The sequence below is a fragment of the Lepidochelys kempii genome, chromosome 23 (assembly GCF_965140265.1).
Source record: "Lepidochelys kempii isolate rLepKem1 chromosome 23, rLepKem1.hap2, whole genome shotgun sequence".
NCBI classification, from domain to species: Eukaryota; Metazoa; Chordata; order Testudines; family Cheloniidae; genus Lepidochelys; species Lepidochelys kempii.
In genome coordinates, this window is record NC_133278.1 from 3952552 (window position 1) to 3971533 (window position 18982).

An 18982-nucleotide genomic window follows, 5' to 3' on the forward strand; every position below is an offset into this window, starting at 1 on the left:
GAGTCCAGTGGTTAGAGCAGGGGGGCTGGGTTGGTAAGCTCAGCCTTGAGGGCCAGGCATTCCCGTTGTCACCCCCACCTCCTCACTGCCCCGCTTGTCTGTGCCAGGTACAGACGAGCGAGGCAGATGCCTTCTAGGGGGCACTCTCCCTTTACCCCCTCCGCCATGGAATTTGTTCCCCTTTTAACAACATTGGGTCCTGGATGCCTGGGTCCCGTGTAGCCAGCAGCCATGGTTCTGTAGCAGGGGCCATGCTAACAAAATAATCGCATGCACGAGATTCAGTAGCTCCTTCCCAAGGACTTTATTCTGGTGACAGGGCCCCTGATTTCCAGCTTTCCCTGGGGCTCTCTGCTGCTGAGCCACAAGACCCTCCAACCACACCCCCACCACCAGTCAGGGGCAGGGGTCCCGTGGGTTCTTCTGGTTCGGAGGGAAGTAGAAGACGCGTCTCTGGTTTTCGCAGGGCCGGTAGGGGGAGAAATCCCAGGCTCCCTCCTCCAGGCACCCAGCAGAGAAGTTGCTGAAGAGCGAGACCTTGAGCTGCACCAGGACCTGGCGGGCCTGTGGCACAGTGAGAGGGAAGAAGGGTGGTGAGGCATAGAACTGAGGAGCAGAAGTAAAAGCTTTGCCACGCAGTGACCTGCGAAACTCCCTGCTGCAGGAGGGCCAGATCCTCTCATAGCTTCAGCAGAAGGCCCCAGAGGCTCAACAAAAACACACAGCCCTACCCAGCCCCACGGCCCCATTTTCTGTGACCCCAAGCCCCTGCTCGGCCCCAGCACCCACAATCTCCCTGCCCAACCCCCATGTCCCATTCTCTGTTACCCAGTATCCCCTGGGGCTCTGCCCAACCCCAGCACCTCAGCCTCTGTTTTCCAGAGTGCCCCATAGGCTCTGCTCTCACCCAGCGCCCCACTGTTTATTACCCAGAATCCCTGGTGGTTCCTACCCTACCCCACAGCTGTTGCCCACAGGCCCCTGGAGAGCGCGAGAAAGGCACCCACCTGGTGGTCGGTCACACACTGCAGCTCATGCTCCTTCCCCAGGATGGGCACCAAAGCCTCCTGGAGGGTGTGGAGCTGTGGAGGCAGGATGGGACAGGTCAGCAAGCAGGACGCTGCAGGGGTGATGGGGGAGGGAATTCCCCCCTCCACAAACCATCCTCCGCCGAGGGCAAACCCAGCTGGAAAAGGCCAGGGATCCCAAGGGGCGGGATGAACTGAGCCCTAGGGAGTCTGTGGGGCAGGCGCGCTCAGGGTACCTGGTAGCTGTGATTGCAGGACGGGAGGATCCCGGCTCTCTGGAATGCTCTGTGCGAAAGGGAAAGGAATTGGGGTCAGACGGAGGGGCAGGGGGAGGTAAAATCACCCCACGACCCCCAGCATTGCAGTGCCACCAGAACACCAGCCTCCTCCATGAGCCCCGACCCCACCCCATAGAGCACTGCCCGAAGAGAGGGAGCCCCACCTTCCCCATAGACAGAACCACCCCCCCGACAGAGACCCTATTCACCCCATAAACATCCCCCTGAGAGAGAGAGTGCTGAACTGTAGATCGCCCTGCTGTAGCTCCCCCGAGAGACCCCAGTACTGTACATCGATCCCCGAGAGAAAGCCAGACCCCTGTTACAGATTGTCCCAACCCCAAACTGTACAGCCCCCTAAAAGAGAGATCCCCAACACTGAGCTCCCCTCACTATAATCCCCCAACACTGAGAGAATCCCCGCAACACTGAGGGATCCCCCAACACTGAGAGATCCCCAACTACAGATTTCCCAACACTGAGAGATCCCCCCGACTACAGATTCCCCAACACTGAGAGATTACTGACAACAGATCCCCCAACACTGAGAGATCCCCCCTCTATAGATCCCCAACACTGAGCTCCCCTCACTATAATAGTTTTTAAGGTCAGGCTTGACAAAGCCCTGGCTGGGATGATTTAATTGGAGATTGGTCCTGCTTTTGAGCAGGGGGTTGGACTAGATGACCTCCTGAGGTCCCTTCCAACCCTGATATTCTATGATTCTATGAATCCGCCGATACTGAGAGATCCCCCAGCACTGAGAGATCCCCTCACTATAGATCCCCCAACACTGAGCGATCCCCTCCATACAGAGCTCCACCCCCTAGATCCCTTCATGAGAGATCACCTTGTGGCAGATCCCCATCTCCCCCATGAGGAATCCCAGTCGCGCAGCCCATAACCCAAAGCCAGTGAACGACCAAGCCCCTGCCCCGGTGGGAGCTTTGCTGTCACCAAGGGGTGGGGTGGGGTGGGCGTTGGAAGTGTGCCCCCCCCCCCGCAGGGGGCTATTCTCCCTTGCTATCCGGCCTGGCTGCCCGGCTCACCCCGTGCCTGGCTCACCCGTCGACGTTGTACGTGGTGCGCAAGCCGAGGGCCGCCCCGAAGTACTTGCTGGGGGAGCTCAAGGCCTCCATGCACCCAGCGCAGGTCCCGTGCTTCTGCCACTCTTCCCTCCTATGGTGGTGGGGGGGAAATAAATGCCCATGAGTCAGTCACATCCCCCCCTCCAGGCCCCATGCTGGAAATCCAGACTGGGGGGGGGGGGGGCAGTGGGATCTGCCAGCCATGACACCCGACCCTATAGGGCAGCCTCCACACACCCACCTGTGCCTATGGCCTCTTGAGTATCCTCTCTGCGGCCTCCCCACTACCCTCCCGCCCAACTTTCTCCTCTGCAGCTTCCCCCCCCCCACAGCTCCCTCCCCTGCAGTGCCCCCCCCACGTTTTCTCCCTGCAGCTTGCCCCATTTCGCACCCCGAGTCTGAGCTCTAACCTCCCCCCACATGTCCACAGCGGATTCCCCCCTGGATCCCCTCCCCTCCACCACCAACCCAGCCACTCCTCCCCCTGATGGGCCTGAGATTCCCCCCCCAACACTCCCCGGCCACCCCACTCACCAGAATTTGAAGCTGCTGGCGTTGAGGAAGCTGGGCCAGTGCTGGGCCAGCTGCTGGGGCAGATCCTGGCGTAGGAGAGAAAAGCAGGTAAGGCTGAGAGGCCCCTCCCTTGTCCTGGGCCGGGGGGGGAGAGGGGTCCCACAATTTGGCCCAGGGTCACCCTCCCCTGTACAGAGGAGACATCAGATCCCAGCAGGCTGCACTCCAGCTCCATCCCCTCTGAGATGAGACCACAATCCATCAGTGCCCCCCAAGCCGGGGAATCACCCCTTCCTCCCCATCCCCCCTGCCAGGACTCCAAGAGGAGGCAGCAGCCCCCCCCCCAGTCTCTCAGCCACGTACCCCTAGGGTGGAGTCACATAAGGGGGGATTTATTCTTTCCATTCCGCAGATCTAACCCTCAGCCCTGCTCTGCCCGTATATGATTCAGGGTCTGGAGCAGTTGGCCCCTTACCCACGGCTACCAAGGAGACTCCAGGAGAAGGGACTAGATTCCCCACGGCTTTGCATCCATTCACACCAGTACCTCTCTCACACATGGGGAAACTGAGGCACCCGGGGGGGAGACTTGGCCCGCCCAAGGTCAGACAGGGAGTATGTGGAAGAGCCAGGAACAGAACCCAGGAGTCCTGGCTCTCAACACCCACCCCACTCTAACCACTAGACTCCCCTCCCCTCCCCTCCCCTCCCAGAGCTGGGCAGGGAACCCAGGAGTCCTGGCTCCCAGCCCTGCTGTGGTTGGATCAGGACGTCTGGATGTGGGGTCAGCAGGGCATCACTTACCATCAGGTCAGAGGGGAAGAGCTGCCAGCAGCTGCAGCAGTTCATGACATTGCTGGGCCTGGGATCAAGGGGCACAGAGTCAGGGGAAAGGCCACTTTGACCCCACGCCTCCCACCTGCCTCGAGGGGCGTCTCTCACCAGAGCCCGTGGATGGTCCAGCTGTCGGCAGACTCCGGGATGACACAGTCGAACCTCGGCCCTAGAGCCTCCAGGCAAAGGAACGGGGAAATGGTCACGTCCCAGTTTAGCCCACCACCCCTCACTGAGCTATTCCCACTGGAATCAGGACTCCTGGGTCCTATCCCCAGCTCGGGGAAGGGAGTGGGGTCTAGTGGTTAGAGCAAGGGGACAGGGTTCCAGTCTTGGCTCTCCCTGCCTGCCCTTGAGCCAATCACACCCCCTCCCCGTGCCTCATTTTCCCCATCAGTAGCACGGTGATACCACCACCTACCCAGCCGGGGGCGGCAGGGTGTGAGCTTAACCTGATGCTGTTATAAACCAAAAAAATACCACCTGGGGACCCCTTCCCAGAACGGGGAGGTGGGGGGGGGGGGAGCCATGGGAGCACATGTTCCAGCTCAGGCTACCCTGCCCTGACGCACCCCGGGGAGTCCGCTCAGATGGTCGCCCGTCTACCCACAGGGGTTGTTTAGACCCGTCCGACTGAAATGACAATATCCAGTCAGGCAGCGAGTGTCTCACGGTGCCGGGGAGGGCTAGGTTGTCACCTTGCTCCTACCCAGGGGTCGGACGCTCCATAACGCCAGCCAGAGGATCAGAGCAATGGGTCCATCTAGTTTGGCATTGCACCCCTGCGTCGGAGCTACAGGCCCATCTAACCTGGGATCCCCCACCCCCAGCCCCACCAGGTCCAGACCAGTCTAACCTGGTATTCTCCCCCACCTCAGGTCAGACCACAGACCCAGCCGGCCCCACGTCCCCTGCTCTAGGGCAGACCACAGACCCAGCCGGCCCCACGTCCCCTGCTCTAGGGCAGACCACTTACCTGGCTGGCCCCACATTCCTTGCCCTAGGTCAGACCACGGGCCCAGCTGGCCCCACGTCCCCAGACCTAGGTCAAACCACGGGCCCAGCTGGCCCCACATTCCCTGCCCTAGGTCAGACCATGGGCCCAGCTGGCCCCACGTCCTCAGACCTAGGTCAGACCATGGGCCCAGCCGGCCCCACATCCCCTGCTCTAGGGCAGACCACAGACCCAGCCGGCCCCATGTACCCTGCCCTAGGTCAGACCACGGGCCCAGCTGGCCCCACATTCCCTGCCCTAGGTCAGACCACGGGCCCAGCTGGCCCCACATTCCCTGCCCTAGGTCAGACCACGGGCCCAGCTGGCCCCACATTCCCTGCTCTAGGGCAGACCACAGACCCAGCCGGCCCCATGTTCCCTGCCCTAGGTCAGACCACGGGCCCAGCTGGCCCCACATTCCCTGCCCTAGGTCAGACCACGGGCCCAGCTGGCCCCACATTCCCTGCCCTAGGTCAGACCACGGGACCAGCTGGCCCCACATTCCCTACCCTAGGTCAGACCACAGGCCCAGCTGGCCCCACGTCCTCAGACCCAGGTCAGACCATGGGCCCAGCCGGCCCCACATCCCCTGCTCTAGGGCAGACCACAGACCCAGCCGGCCCCATGTTCCCTGCCCTAGGTCAGACCACGGGCCCAGCTGGCCCCACATTCCCTGCCCTAGGTCAGACCACAGGCCCAGCTGGCCCCACGTCCTCAGACCTAGGTCAGACCACGGGCCCAGCCAGCCCCACATCCCCTGCTCTAGGGCAGACCACAGACCAAGCCGGCCCCATGTTCCCTGCCCTAGGTCAGACCACGGGCCCAGCTGGCCCCACATTCCCTGCCCTAGGTCAGACCACGGGCCCAGCTGGCCCCACATTCCCTGCCCTAGGTCAGACCACGGGACCAGCTGGCCCCACATTCCCTGCCCTAGGTCAGACCACAGGCCCAGCTGGCCCCACGTCCTCAGACCTACGTCAGACCACGGGCCCAGCCGGCCCCACATCCCCTGCTCTAGGGCAGACCACAGACCCAGCCGGCCCCATGTTCCCTGCCCTAGGTCAGACCACGGGCCCAGCTGGCCCCACATTCCCTGCCCTAGGTCAGACCACAGGACCAGCTGGCCCCACGTCCTCAGACCTAGGTCAGACCATGGGCCCAGCCGGCCCCACATTCCCTGCTCTAGGGCAGACCACAGACCCAGCCGGCCCCATGTTCCCTGCCCTAGGTCAGACCACGGGCCCAGCTGGCCCCACATTCCCTGCCCTAGGTCAGACCACGGGCCCAGCTGGCCCCACATTCCCTGCCCTAGGTCAGACCACAGGCCCAGCTGGCCCCACGTCCTCAGACCTAGGTCAGACCACGGGCCCAGCTGGCCCCACATTCCCTGCCCTAGGTCAGACCACGGGCCCAGCTGGCCCCACATTCCCTGCCCTAGGTCAGACCACGGGCCCAGCTGGCCCCACATTCCCTGCCCTAGGTCAGACCGCGGGCCCAGTTGGCCCCACATTCCCTGCCCTAGGTCAGACCACGGGCCCAGCTGGCCCCACATTCCCTGCCCTAGGTCAGACCACGGGACCAGCTGGCCCCACATTCCCTACCCTAGGTCAGACCACAGGCCCAGCTGGCCCCACGTCCTCAGACCCAGGTCAGACCATGGGCCCAGCCGGCCCCACATCCCCTGCTCTAGGGCAGACCACAGACCCAGCCGGCCCCATGTTCCCTGCCCTAGGTCAGACCACGGGCCCAGCTGGCCCCACATTCCCTGCCCTAGGTCAGACCACAGGCCCAGCTGGCCCCACGTCCTCAGACCTAGGTCAGACCACGGGCCCAGCCAGCCCCACATCCCCTGCTCTAGGGCAGACCACAGACCAAGCCGGCCCCATGTTCCCTGCCCTAGGTCAGACCACGGGCCCAGCTGGCCCCACATTCCCTGCCCAAGGTCAGACCACGGGCCCAGCTGGCCCCACATTCCCTGCCCTAGGTCAGACCACGGGACCAGCTGGCCCCACATTCCCTGCCCTAGGTCAGACCACAGGACCAGCTGGCCCCACGTCCTCAGACCTACGTCAGACCACGGGCCCAGCCGGCCCCACATCCCCTGCTCTAGGGCAGACCACAGACCCAGCCGGCCCCATGTTCCCTGCCCTAGGTCAGACCACGGGCCCAGCTGGCCCCACATTCCCTGCCCTAGGTCAGACCACGGGCCCAGCTGGCCCCACGTCCTCAGACCTAGGTCAGACCATGGGCCCAGCCGGCCCCACATTCCCTGCTCTAGGGCAGACCACAGACCCAGCCGGCCCCATGTTCCCAGCCCTAGGTCAGACCACGGGCCCAGCTGGCCCCACATTCCCTGCCCTACGTCAGACCACGGGCCCAGCTGGCCCCACATTCCCTGCCCTAGGTCAGACCACAGGCCCAGCTGGCCCCACGTCCTCAGACCTAGGTCAGACCACGGGCCCAGCCGGCCCCACATCCCCTGCTCTAGGGCAGACCACAGACCCAGCCGGCTCCATGTTCCCTGCCCTAGGTCAGACCACGGGCCCAGCTGGCCCCACATTCCCTGCCCTAGGTCAGACCACGGGCCCAGCTGGCCCCACATTCCCTGCCCTAGGTCAGACCACGGGCCCAGCTGGCCCCACATTCCCTGCCCTAGGTCAGACCACAGGCCCAGCTGGCCCCACGTCCTCAGACCTAGGTCAGACCATGGGCCCAGCCGGCCTCACATCCCCTGCTCTAGGGCAGACCACAGACCCAGCCGGCCCCATGTTCCCTGCCCTAGGTCAGACCACGGGCCCAGCTGGCCCCACATTCCCTGCCCTAGGTCAGACCACGGGCCCAGCTGGCCCCACATTCCCTGCCCTAGGTCAGACCACAGGCCCAGCTGGCCCCACGTCCTCAGACCCAGGTCAGACCATGGGCCCAGCCGGCCCCACATCCCCTGCTCTAGGGCAGACCACAGACCCAGCCGGCCCCATGTTCCCTGCCCTAGGTCAGGCCACGGGCCCAGCTGGCCACACATTCCCTGCCCTAGGTCAGACCACGGGCCCAGCTGGCCCCATGTCCTCAGACCTAGGTCAGACCATGGGCCAAGCCGGCCCCACTTTCCCTGCTCTTGGGCAGACCACAGACCCAGCCGGCCCCACGTTCCCTGCCCTAGGTCAGACCACGGGCCCAGCTGGCCCCACGTTCCCTGCTCTAGGGCAGACCACGGGCCCAGCTGGCCCCACATTCCCTGACCTAGGTCAGACCACGGGCCCAGCTGGCCCCACATTCCCTGCCCTAGGTCAGACCACGGGCCCAGCTGGCCCCACGTCCTCAGACCTAGGTCAGACCATGGGCCCAGCCGGCCCCACATCCCCTGCTCTAGGGCAGACCACAGACCCAGCCGGCCCCATGTTCCCTGCCCTAGGTCAGACCACGGGCCCAGCTGGCCCCACATTCCCTGACCTAGGTCAGACCACGGGCCCAGCTGGCCCCACATTCCCTGCCCTAGGTCAGACCACAGGCCCAGCTGGCCCCACGTCCTCAGACCTAGGTCAGACCATGGGCCCAGCCGGCCCCACATCCCCTGCTCTAGGGCAGACACAGACCCAGCCGGCCCCATGTTCCCTGCCCTAGGTCAGACCACGGGCCCAGCTGGCCCCACATTCCCTGCCCTAGGTCAGACCACGGGCCCAGCTGGCCCCACGTCCTCAGACCTAGGTCAGACCATGGGCCCAGCCGGCCCCACATCCCCTGCTCTAGGGCAGACCACAGACCCAGCCGGCCCCACGTTCCCTGCCCTAGGTCAGACCACGGGCCCAGCTAGCCCCACATTCCCTGCCCTAGGTCAGACCACGGGCCCAGCTGGCCCCACATTCCCTGCCCTAGGTCAGACCACGGGCCCAGCTGGCCCCACATTCCCTGCCCTAGGTCAGACCACGGGCCCAGCTGGCCCCACATTCCCTGCCCTAGGTCAGACCACGGGCCCAGCTGGCCCCACGTCCTCAGACCTAGGTCAGACCATGGGCCCAGCCGGCCCCACATTCCCTGCCCTAGGTCAGACCACAGGCCCAGCTGGCCCCACGTCCTCAGACCTAGGTCAGACCATGGGCCCAGCCGGCCCCACATCCCCTGCTCTAGGGCAGACCACAGACCCAGCTGGCCCCATGTTCCCTGCTCTAGGGCAGACCACAGACCCAGCCGGCCCCATGTTCCCTGCCCTAGGTCAGACCACGGGCCCAGCTGGCCCCACATTCCCTGCCCTAGGTCAGACCACAGGCCCAGCTGGCCCCACGTCCTCAGACCTAGGTCAGACCATGGGCCCAGCCGGCCCCACATTCCCTGCCCTAGGTCAGACCACAGGCCCAGCTGGCCCCACGTCCTCAGACCTAGGTCAGACCATGGGCCCAGCCGGCCCCACATCCCCTGCTCTAGGGCAGACCACAGACCAAGCCGGCCCCATGTTCCCTGCCCTAGGTCAGACCACGGGCCCAGCCGGCCCCACATTCCCTGCCCTAGGTCAGACCACGGGCCCAGCCGGCCCCACATTCCCTGCCCTAGGTCAGACCACGGGCCCAGCTGGCCCCACATTCCCTGCCCTAGGTCAGACCACGGGCCCAGCCGGCCCCACATTCCCTGCCCTAGGTCAGACCACGGGCCCAGCTGGCCCCACATTCCCTGCCCTAGGTCAGACCACGGGCCCAGCTGGCCCCACATTCCCTGCCCTAGGTCAGACCACGGGCCCAGCTGGCCCCACATTCCCTGCCCTAGGGCAGACCACGGGCCCAGCATTGGCAAGCAGCCACCCCTGCTTTAAGTCCCGAATGTGTAATTCATACTGTGCTTGTGGATGTTCCACTTGCTACCTGTAGGTGGCAGCAGCGGCCAGGTATGGGGGCTGGAGGAGCAGAGGTGCTGTGGGGCAGGGATCAGATATAGGGGGGAAGGTTTGGGGGTGGGACAGCGGGCACTCACCACGCAGAATGATCCCGGCCACATCTGGACAAACTTCATGCACTTCCAGCTGCAAAACCTAGAGAGGCAGAGCAGAGCTTTGCAGAGACCACACAGGGGCTGGGGCGGGTGCGGGGAAGGAGATGGGGAAGCGGAAAGGAAGGGTGGCCTAGGGGTAGGTGGCTTCAAATCCCAGCTCCCTACAGATTCCTTGGCCTTGGGTGAGTCACTTAGTCTGTGCCTCAGTTTCCCCATATGTACAATGGGGGTGATAGCCTAGCCCTGCCCTGCCTGGCAGGGGCGGGGTTGTGAGGCTAAAAGTACCAAAGACTGAGGTACCGAGATGCTGCGGCAATGGGGGGCTGCACAAGTAGCTAAGAGAGACAGGAAGTGGAAAATATGGAGCTGATTTGGAGTCACCCCCTTTCTGCACTTGGGACAGGGACAGGATGGAAGGTGGCTTTAAGCCCCCTTTGTCCTTTCCCCCGCCATCCCCATTCTTGGCCCTGCCAGGGCAGCCCTAACTCACACTCTGTCCCCTTAGGAGTGGAGAATAGGAACAGCACAAGGCCCTCCAGCCACGCTCCCGGTCTGCCTCTGGGGGCCAGAGAATAGCCACAGCCCAGTGCGCTCCGGCCATGTCCCCAACCCACCTCCTACGCTGGGAGACCCCCTGCAAGGTGGGAAGAGAGATTCCCAAGGGGCTTTCCCCTGCTCCTACCTCTGTGTTTCTTAACCAGACGTTGCACTCCACACGGTCACCAATGCTAAACCCTCCTCCCTGCCCCCTGGATGAGTGGGGAGAGTCCCTAGCTAGGGAATGCTCTGCAACTTGCTTGCAGGGCAGGTGGGGACTCGAAGCTGTAATCTAGGGTCAGTCCCCCCAGAATCCCCGTCTGAAGCCGGCTGGGGATGGGGATCAGTGTGCCTACAGGTCCAGCGAGCTCTCAGCTGGTCCCTAAGAATAGGAACGGGGGCCCTGGACCCCTCTCTGCCCCCCCCCAGGGCTGGAGCCAGTGGGCACCAATGCAAAGGAGCACTCACTGCCGGTGGCACCTACCCGATTCGCTCCACCCGTTCCTCCCGGAGCATCTCCGCTCCGGCCAGCCACAGGAACACCAGCAGAGCCCCTCGCACCATCGTCCCTGCAAGGCAAGCGCCAAACCACTGACACGGGGGAGCAACGGCGGCCACAGTTGTCCCCGTACTGCACGGGCCATGTCCTGCCAAACCCCCCGGGGTGGCACCCGTCCTTGGTGGAAGTCACTGCCCAGGGGCGGATTCGGCCAGACATCTCTGGGTCTGTGCGCTGGGCAACTGCCACACACAGCCAGCACCCCAGGGTGGGAGCCCTGGGTTGGATCCGGCACCTCTCGGTTACCTCCCCGGGGGAGTTAATGGGGCGCACTAGGAGGAGGATGCTGGGGGCTGGGAGTCGGGAATCTGGAGGGATCTGGGCTTGGAAAGCTCAGTTCACAAACTTCCAGCTTACCCTGCTCGGTCCGATCCGGCTGGCGCCAGAGAGAGAAGCTGCCAGGCCGAAGGGTGGAGCAGCCGGGGAGCCAAAAATGGAAACCCCTCAAGCTGGTTTCACTTCTTCATGCAGCAGAACACGCCCCTCGAGCACAGATGTCTGGGGACCGTGGGGGCCTTCAGCTGCCACCATCAGGAAGTTCGGTGGCTGGGTGGGTGCTGGGAGGGGGGATCTGGGGAGCTGCCCAAAGTGGATCCATGATGGATGTTCCTCTTACTCCATACTCAGTAAAGGGAGAGGATGGGGGGAGATCATCTCAGGTGAGGAGGTGCCTACCAGGGATTACAGAGGAGCAGCCCCAGGGCGCAGAGAATAATCAGCGCAGGGTGCTCCGGTCATGCCCCCGATCCGCCCCCTATGGGCCCTGGGGGCAGAGAACAGTCACAGCGCAGGGCTCTCCGACCATGCCCCCGATCCGCCCCCTATGGGCCCTGGGGGGCAGAGAACAGTCACAGAGCAGGGCGCTCCAGCCATGTCCCCAGTCCACCCTCTCTGGGCCCTGGGGGGCAGAGAACAGCCACAGTGCAGGGCTCTCCGGTCATGCCCCCGATCCACCCCCTATGGGCCCTGGGGGGCAGAGAATAGTCACAGCGCAGGGCTCTCCGGCCATGCCCCCGATCCACCCCCTATGGGCCCTGGGGGGCAGAGAATAGTCACAGTGCAGGGCTCTCCGGCCATGCCCCCGATCCGCCCTCTATGGGCCCTGGGGGGCAGAGAACAGTCACAGCGCAGGGCTCTCCGGCCATGCCCCCGATCCGCCCTCTATGGGCCCTGGGGGGGTGGGTTCTCGGGGGGGCTCTTTCCTGTTCCTCAAGGGCCTAAGCCTCAGGCCTCTATTCTCCCTCCTCTTGGGACCTTCCCTGTCCTCTCTCCCCACCCCCCGAGGAGGCCGTGGGGGGAGTCCATGGCCCCGGAAAGGTGCCAAGGTCTCTCGGCTTCAGCGTGCAATTTGAGCTCAGCTGCTGCCCTTAGTCTGGCAGCGGGACGGGCAGCGAGCCAGCCCCCCGCCAGGCAGCGTCCTTGTAAGGCTGGGACAGAGGGCGAGGGGCAGAGGGGCCAGGAGAGACGGAGACAGGCGACGAGAAGAGAGGAGAGGAGAGCGCGGCCCCGGCCCAGGACGATGCAGGCCCTTCTGGTAACGACCGCCGAGCCCTCGCGGGGCCCGCGGGGTCCAACCGACCTGGCTTCTCAGACCCTGCCCCCCGGCCCTTACTAACTGGGAACAGGCACAAGTTCCAGCCCGCCCCCAACCTCCGCAGCGCAAAGCCACCCCCCCCCCACGGCCCAAGCACCCCGCCAGCCCCAGCCCCCTCATCAGGGTGCAAGTCCCCAGTCGGACCCCTCCAGATCCACCCCCCATCTAAACACCCCCGTGGATCCAGCCCCCCTCCACACACCACCCATCTAAACACCCTCGTGGATCCAGCCCCCCTCCAGATCCACCCCCATCTAAACACCCCTGTGGATCCAGCCCCCCCCTCCAGACACCCCCATCTAAACACCCCTGTGGATCCAGCCCCCCTCCAGACACCCCCGCAATCTAAACACACCCGTGGATCCACCCCCAATCTAAACATTCCCATGGATCCAGCTCCGCTCTGGATTCATCCCCCAATCTAAACACATCCATGAATCCACCCCCAATCTAAACACCCCTGTGAATCCAGCCCCCCTCCAAATCCACCTCCCAATCTAAACACCCCTGTGGATTCAGCCCCCCTCCAAATCCACCCCCCAATCTAAACACACCTGTGGATCCACCCCCAATCTAAACACCCCTGTGGATTCAGCCCCCCTCCAAGTCCACCCCCCAATCTAAACACACCTGTGGATCCACCCCCCAATCTAAACACCCCCATGGATCCAGCCCCCACCAAGATCTAAGCCCCCATTCCAACCCCCGCTCAGATCCAAACCCCCCCCCCCCCAGATCCAAATCCAAGCACCCCCTCAGCTCTAACCTCTCCCTGGATCCACACACCCCCTCACAACCCAGACACCCCCAGCTCCAAGCAGGTCCAACCCCCCAGATCTAAACATTTCCAAGATTCAAACCCCCCCCCGCCCCCTTCAGGTGCAGCCCATGTGTGTGAATTGCTCCCCTACGCTTTGCCTCTGCCTCTAACCTTTGCTCCCTGATGGGCACTGGCTTTTCGCCTTTGTAGTCTGGTTTTTTAAACCCATCAGTCTGGTATCTTTAAATAGTGAGGCCCTGACCCTCCTCTGCTGTGCTGCAGTTTCAGCCCAGTGTAAACACTGGGAGCAACTCCTGATTTACACCTTGGGTAAGCAAGAGCTTGACCAGGCACTGCGAGACTTATTGTGTATTACGGTAGCGCCTCAGACATGGGCCACGAGCCCATTGTGTTAGGCACTGTATATTTTTATGGCTCTTCGGTGTATTACGGTAGTGCCGAGAGCCCCCCTCACAGACCAGGCCCCCACTGCGAACTCACACAGCGCCTGGCCCAAGGCCCTCCCCATCTGCGTATAAGACAAAGACAACAGGTGCAGGCGGACAGGGGAAGCGCCAGGGAACATTCCCAATTAAAGGCCCAGACTCCAGCTTTGGTCCATTTAGCGTTTTCACCAGATCCTACCGGTTCTGGTTTTCTGATCCATCCCATAATGACTCTGGGAAACCCCCCAAACCAGAGCTCTTCTTCTCCCCACCCCCGCCCCATGCATATACACACAGACACAGATTCCCACAAACTGGAAACAATTCAAGTACCACTGGGCTGCGTTGTCACGTGTCTGGGAAGGGGCAGGCACAAAAAGCCCCCGAAACTGCAAAGCAATGTAAAAAAAAGGGGGTGAGAAACACGCCCAGGAATGGATCTGCCTGGCACCTCGCTCAGTGTGCTTTGGCATGTAGATTCGGTAGACAGGTGGGTTGGTATGGTGAGTAGAGGGAGGGATGGGTGCTAGGTAGAGTGACTGGCATGTAAGCAGCTAGATAGAGGGCTGCCTGGCAGAGGAAGGGTGGCCTGGGCTGTGACTCGCTGTGTGACCTGGGGCGAGTCACTGCATCTCCCTGGGCCTCTGGTTCCCCCTCTGTAAAATGGGATAATCAGCCTTCCTTCGGCTGGTTAGACTGGGAGCCCTTCAAGGCAGGAGCTGACTCTGACTCGGTGCCCTGATCTCATGAATCTGATGAGGTTCAATAAGGATAAGTGCAGGGTCCTGCACTTAGGACGGAAGAATCCCATGCCCCGCTACAGACTAGGGACTGAATGGCTCGGCAGCAGTTCTGCAGAAAAGGACCTAGGGGTGACAGTGGACGAGAAGCTGGATATGAGTCAGCAGTGTGCCCTTGTTGCCAAGAAGGCCAATGGCATTTTGGGATGTAGAAGTAGGGGCATAGCGAGCAGATCGAGGGACGTGATCGTTCCCCTCTATTCGACATTGGTGAGGCCTCATCTGGAGTACTGTGTCCAGTTTTGGGCCCCACACTACAAGAAGGATGTGGATAAATTGGAGAGAGTCCAGCGAAGGGCAACAAAAATGATTAGGGGACTGGAACACATGAGTTATGAGGAGAGGCTGAGGGAGCTGGGATTGTTTAGCCTGCAGAAGAGAAGAATGAGGGGGGATTTGATAGCTGCTTTCAACTACCTGAAAGGGGGTTCCAAAGAGGATGGCTCTAGACTGTTCTCAATGGTAGCAGATGACAGAACGAGGAGTAATGGTCTCAAGTTGCAGTGGGGGAGGTTTAGATTGGATATCAGGAAAACCTTTTTCACTAAGAGGGTGGTGAAACACTGGAATGCGTTACCTAGGGAGGTGGTAGAATCTCCTTCCTTAGAGGTTTTTAAGGTCAGGCTTGACAAAGCCCTGGCTGGGATGATTTAACTGGGAATTGGTCCTGCTTTGAGCAGGGGGTTGGACTAGATGACCACCTGGGGTCCCTTCCAACCCTGATATTCTATGATTCTATGATTCATCAAGGCGTCTGGGTCGCTATGTGTACAAAGAAGAAGAATACTGCATGGGGTGGCTAGCTCAGTAGAAATAAATGTTCCCTGCCCAGTAGGAAATGACGCTTTGGAGCCAGGGAGCAGAGAGTTTGGAAGGGGGAGGAGTGAGTGGGGCAGTAGGCTTGGGTGTTGAAATGCCATGGTGGATGTTAATCCTCCGAAGTCCCTGGTGGGCTGCAGGGATGTTTTCTAGGTGGATTAGATCAGCTGCTTCAGGGGCTAAGCAGAAGAAGGGTATAGATAAGGGGGAGTAAAGAGGGGTAGACCTCAGAGGTGGGGTGGAGGGAGAGGAAAGGGCACAAAGGCCTCTGCAGCTGCAGTTTCACTTTCCCAAGGTGACTTTAGATCTATTGGTGTGAGCAGTGGGATCCCCAGTCCTTCTCCCAGCAGTGGCCTTAGGGAGGCTGCCCTGGGAAATCTGGACCCCTCTGCCACTCTGAGAGTTTCTTCGCAGCCTCTGCAGCACCATGAAATCTTGTAGCAAACTGACGGGTCCTCACTATGGCCCCATCAGATGCACACGTGCTCCTGGCAGCCCAGATCCTGCAGCGTGAGTCAGATCCTGAACCCCGTTACTCAGCAGTATAAATCCATGAGGCAGACCCTGGGTGCTGTTCGTCCCCACTGGCTGTCTCGCTGTCCCAGCCTCAATAGCCAGCCCCACTTTCACATGTGCTTTCACGTCCCCAGGGGAAAGCTCCAAGCAGCTGCTGCTTTCACTCTGCCTGTTCAGGAAACAGAAGCTGCCCTGGGGTGTCACACGGTGGAAGGACGGGGAGCTCCTGAACCAGGCTCCACTATACAACCCGGGTCTGCACCCAGCCGTCTGTTATACCACCCAGCCCTGCACCCTCCCTTGATCCAGCCCAACCCTTCTAGATTGGCATGTGGGAATCTTGACAGCCAGGCCCCCTGCTCCAACCCACTAGACCCCACTCCCCTCCCAGAACCCAGGAGTCCTGACCCCCAGCCCTCCCCACCATCTCTATCCCACTAGACCCCACTCCCCTCCCAGCCCGGGAACAGAACCCAGGAGTCCTGATCCTCAGCCGGGGTTTGTGACACCGGGGACCGATTCTCTGCTGGCCTGGGCCTTGTATTGGCATTTGCCTGCATTAGATGCAAAGCAGGGTGGAAACCAGAACCCAGCAAGATGATTCTAGTCTCACTCAGCCCGGTGTAAATCAGGAGTGACTCCCCTGGGGCTCATTCCCCTCTCGCCCAGCCCGGTGTAAACCAGGAGTGACTACCCTGGTATCAATGCCAAGACAACTGGACCAAGCCGGACTGGGCCATCTCCTACCAGGGGCTGGGACCTAGGGGGATGAGGGGTTGATTTCACTCTATTCTGTAGGTTCCTCATCCCCTTTGTCCTCCCCAACCCCATCCTCCCTCCCCTGGCCGTGTCACAGACCTCCCACGTGAGATCCCTCCGCTCCTTCGCCACCTCCACCCGCCACCAGATGAAAAACAAAGTCCCCGAACATCAGAAGCTCTTTCAGGTGAGACAGACCCCAGCTTGGCTCTTGGGGGTTAAGAAAGGTGAAGGGAGAGGGAGGAGCCAGGGGATGGAGTAGAGTTGGGGGTTGGCAGTCAGGACTCCTGGGTTCTGTCCCCAGTTCTGGGTGGGGAGTGGGGTCTAGTGGTTAGAGCGCGGGGGGGGGGTTGGGGGTGGGAGCCAGGACTCCTGGGTTCTGTCCCCAGTTCTGGGTGGGGAGTGGGGTCTAGTGGTTAGAGCAGGGGGGGTCAGGACTCCTGGGCACTATTGCCAGCTCTGCCATGGATCTTGGGGGTAGGGATTCAAGTCCCTTCAGCTATCTGTGCCTCAGTTTCCCCACCCATTAAACAGGGATGGTAGCCACATGGGGGTGTTGGTAGGGTTAGGGTGTGGGGATCCCAGCATGAATGAGGGGAATGGGGAGAGAAAAATGGAACATTGACCCCCACTAGAATGGGGCAGCTACCTCCTGTGCACCCCCTCAGAGCCTGAGGTCACTCTATAGCATCCCTGCCTCAGTTTCTCCACTTCTCAGGGCTCCCTCAATCACACTGAGAGCAAACTCTTATCTGGGTCAGCAACACCCTCCTTGGGGCTGGATTTGTTACCCCAAATCCAATGCTTAAACCTCCAGCCAGTCCATGCCACTCATCTCTCCCCCAGGGCTCACCCAGGCCTGCAACCATCCCAGCTAAGGGCTGCCTTCCTGGTCAGCCCCCTCTGGGGCATCCTGCTGCTCTTTATAGGGACAGCAGCTCCCCTGCACCCAGCTGGTTCTGCCAATTAACCCCACCCCAGCCCAGGAGTGGGGGCAGGGCTAAGGGGATGGGGCTGGCTGGCTGGCTCTGGGCCTCTAGCCCTTAAAGTCGCAGTCCACCCCTTTACACACACCCCCAACCGGCCCTTTCCTGGCTGGGAAGACTCTCTGAATTTGTCCCATTCTCTGCATAAAGGATGCCCCATTGCTCGGAAGTGCAGGGACCCTTGCAGTTACTGGGGGGTGGGGGCTGGTTTCCTGACCCCCCCCCCGGTTTTCTTTCTGTGCCTAGGCGGATAATGGCCTGCCCGTGCATCTGAAAGGGGGCATCATGGATGGCTTGCTGTATCGACTCACAATGGCCATTACTGTCTTTGGTAGGTGCTGCTCCCGGCTCAGAATGGCTGGGTTCTAGCCCTGGCTCCTGGAGGGGAGTGGGGTGTAGTGGTTAGAGCAGGTTGGGGGCTGGGAGTCAGGACTCCTGGGTTCTATTCACAGCTCTTTCAGAGGACTAGGGTCTAGTGGTTGGGGGGGCGGGTTTGGGAGTTAGATCTCCTGGGTTCTAGCTCTAATGCAGGGACTAGTGGTTAGAGCAGGGAGCTAGGAATCAGCACTTCTGGGTTCAGTTATTAGCTGTTTAATGGAGCTGCAGCAAATCCCACCCCGGGTCATGAGCACAATCTGAATCCTTGAATATTAGGGTTGGGAGAGACCGCCATCAATGTAACCCTGGTAGCTCTTAAAATAAAAGCCCAGGCCAGACTGTGTGTTTCAGGCCAGACAGAGAAATGAAACTGATCGAAGCCTATTTTGCTCCTTGTTGTAATGATCCTTTTCTAGTCCATTTCCCTTTTGATTTGAGATCAGCCCCTTTGGGGACTCGCAGAGGTATTGAGGGGGAAAGATGTGCTTTGCTGCTGTGAATGAGGCGGGGTGTTGTAGCATTTCCCAGTGCTTAGAGCAGGGGGGCTGGGAGCCAGGACTCCTGGGTTCTGTGTGCATTAGGGGGTATGGTTGAGGACTTGGGCCTCTCTTTCTATTCTGAGAATCCTACCAGTCATTCTCTTGCTGTTCCAGGCTCCTGTTACTCCGTCTTCTCGCTGGTCAGAGCTGCTTTCCCCCAGAAGAATAAATGAGATGGCAGCCTGGACTAGCTGGTTCCCCTCTCCCCCTGCTCCACAGGGGCCTGTTTGGGGCTGGAAGCAGAGAGCAGACAGCCATGTACTTTAAGAAAACCCCTACCGTCAGAAATCAATAAAAAGCACCTTTAAAAACTGTGTCAGGGTAAGACACCCCCCCCTTTGGGGGGCAGGGGGTGAGTGGGGCAGGTCTAAAGTGAGCACAATGAGGGGATCCAGCACCAGCTTTGTTTCTTTCCAAATACTGGAATGACTCTCAGCAGTTGCAGGGCTTGATGTAAGACTCAGAAATTCTGATTCCCAGCTCCGCTGACCCCGCACTGCCTTTGCTTCAGGAATATCCTGTGGCAGAGGGTTCCACAGGTTAACAGGGATGGACAGCAGGAGGCACTGACGCCGCA

At 61.2% G+C, this 18982-nt stretch overlaps 2 protein-coding genes across 2 annotated transcripts; one reads left to right on the plus strand and one right to left on the minus strand.

Moving 5' to 3' along the window:
• Positions 1-291: 291 nt before the first annotated feature.
• LOC140902063 (ribonuclease T2-like) lies at positions 292-11236 on the minus strand. Its single transcript, XM_073321713.1, has 10 exons — positions 11166-11236; positions 10734-10818; positions 9695-9752; positions 3850-3917; positions 3712-3769; positions 2929-2993; positions 2372-2485; positions 1265-1313; positions 1008-1082; positions 292-564 (listed from the first exon to the last, which is right to left on the minus strand). Exons 2-10 carry the CDS (start codon positions 10811-10813, stop codon positions 397-399), a joined length of 735 nt encoding a protein of 244 aa, XP_073177814.1. The 5' UTR covers positions 10814-10818; positions 11166-11236; the 3' UTR covers positions 292-396.
• Positions 11237-12138: 902 nt separating this feature from the next.
• COX7A1 (cytochrome c oxidase subunit 7A1) lies at positions 12139-18716 on the plus strand. The gene is made up of 4 exons (XM_073321632.1): positions 12139-12342; positions 16600-16689; positions 17735-17819; positions 18520-18716. The coding sequence occupies exons 1-4, from the start codon at positions 12328-12330 to the stop codon at positions 18576-18578; spliced, it is 249 nt and encodes an 82-aa protein (XP_073177733.1). The 5' UTR covers positions 12139-12327; the 3' UTR covers positions 18579-18716.
• The last annotated feature ends 266 nt before the right edge of the window (positions 18717-18982 follow it).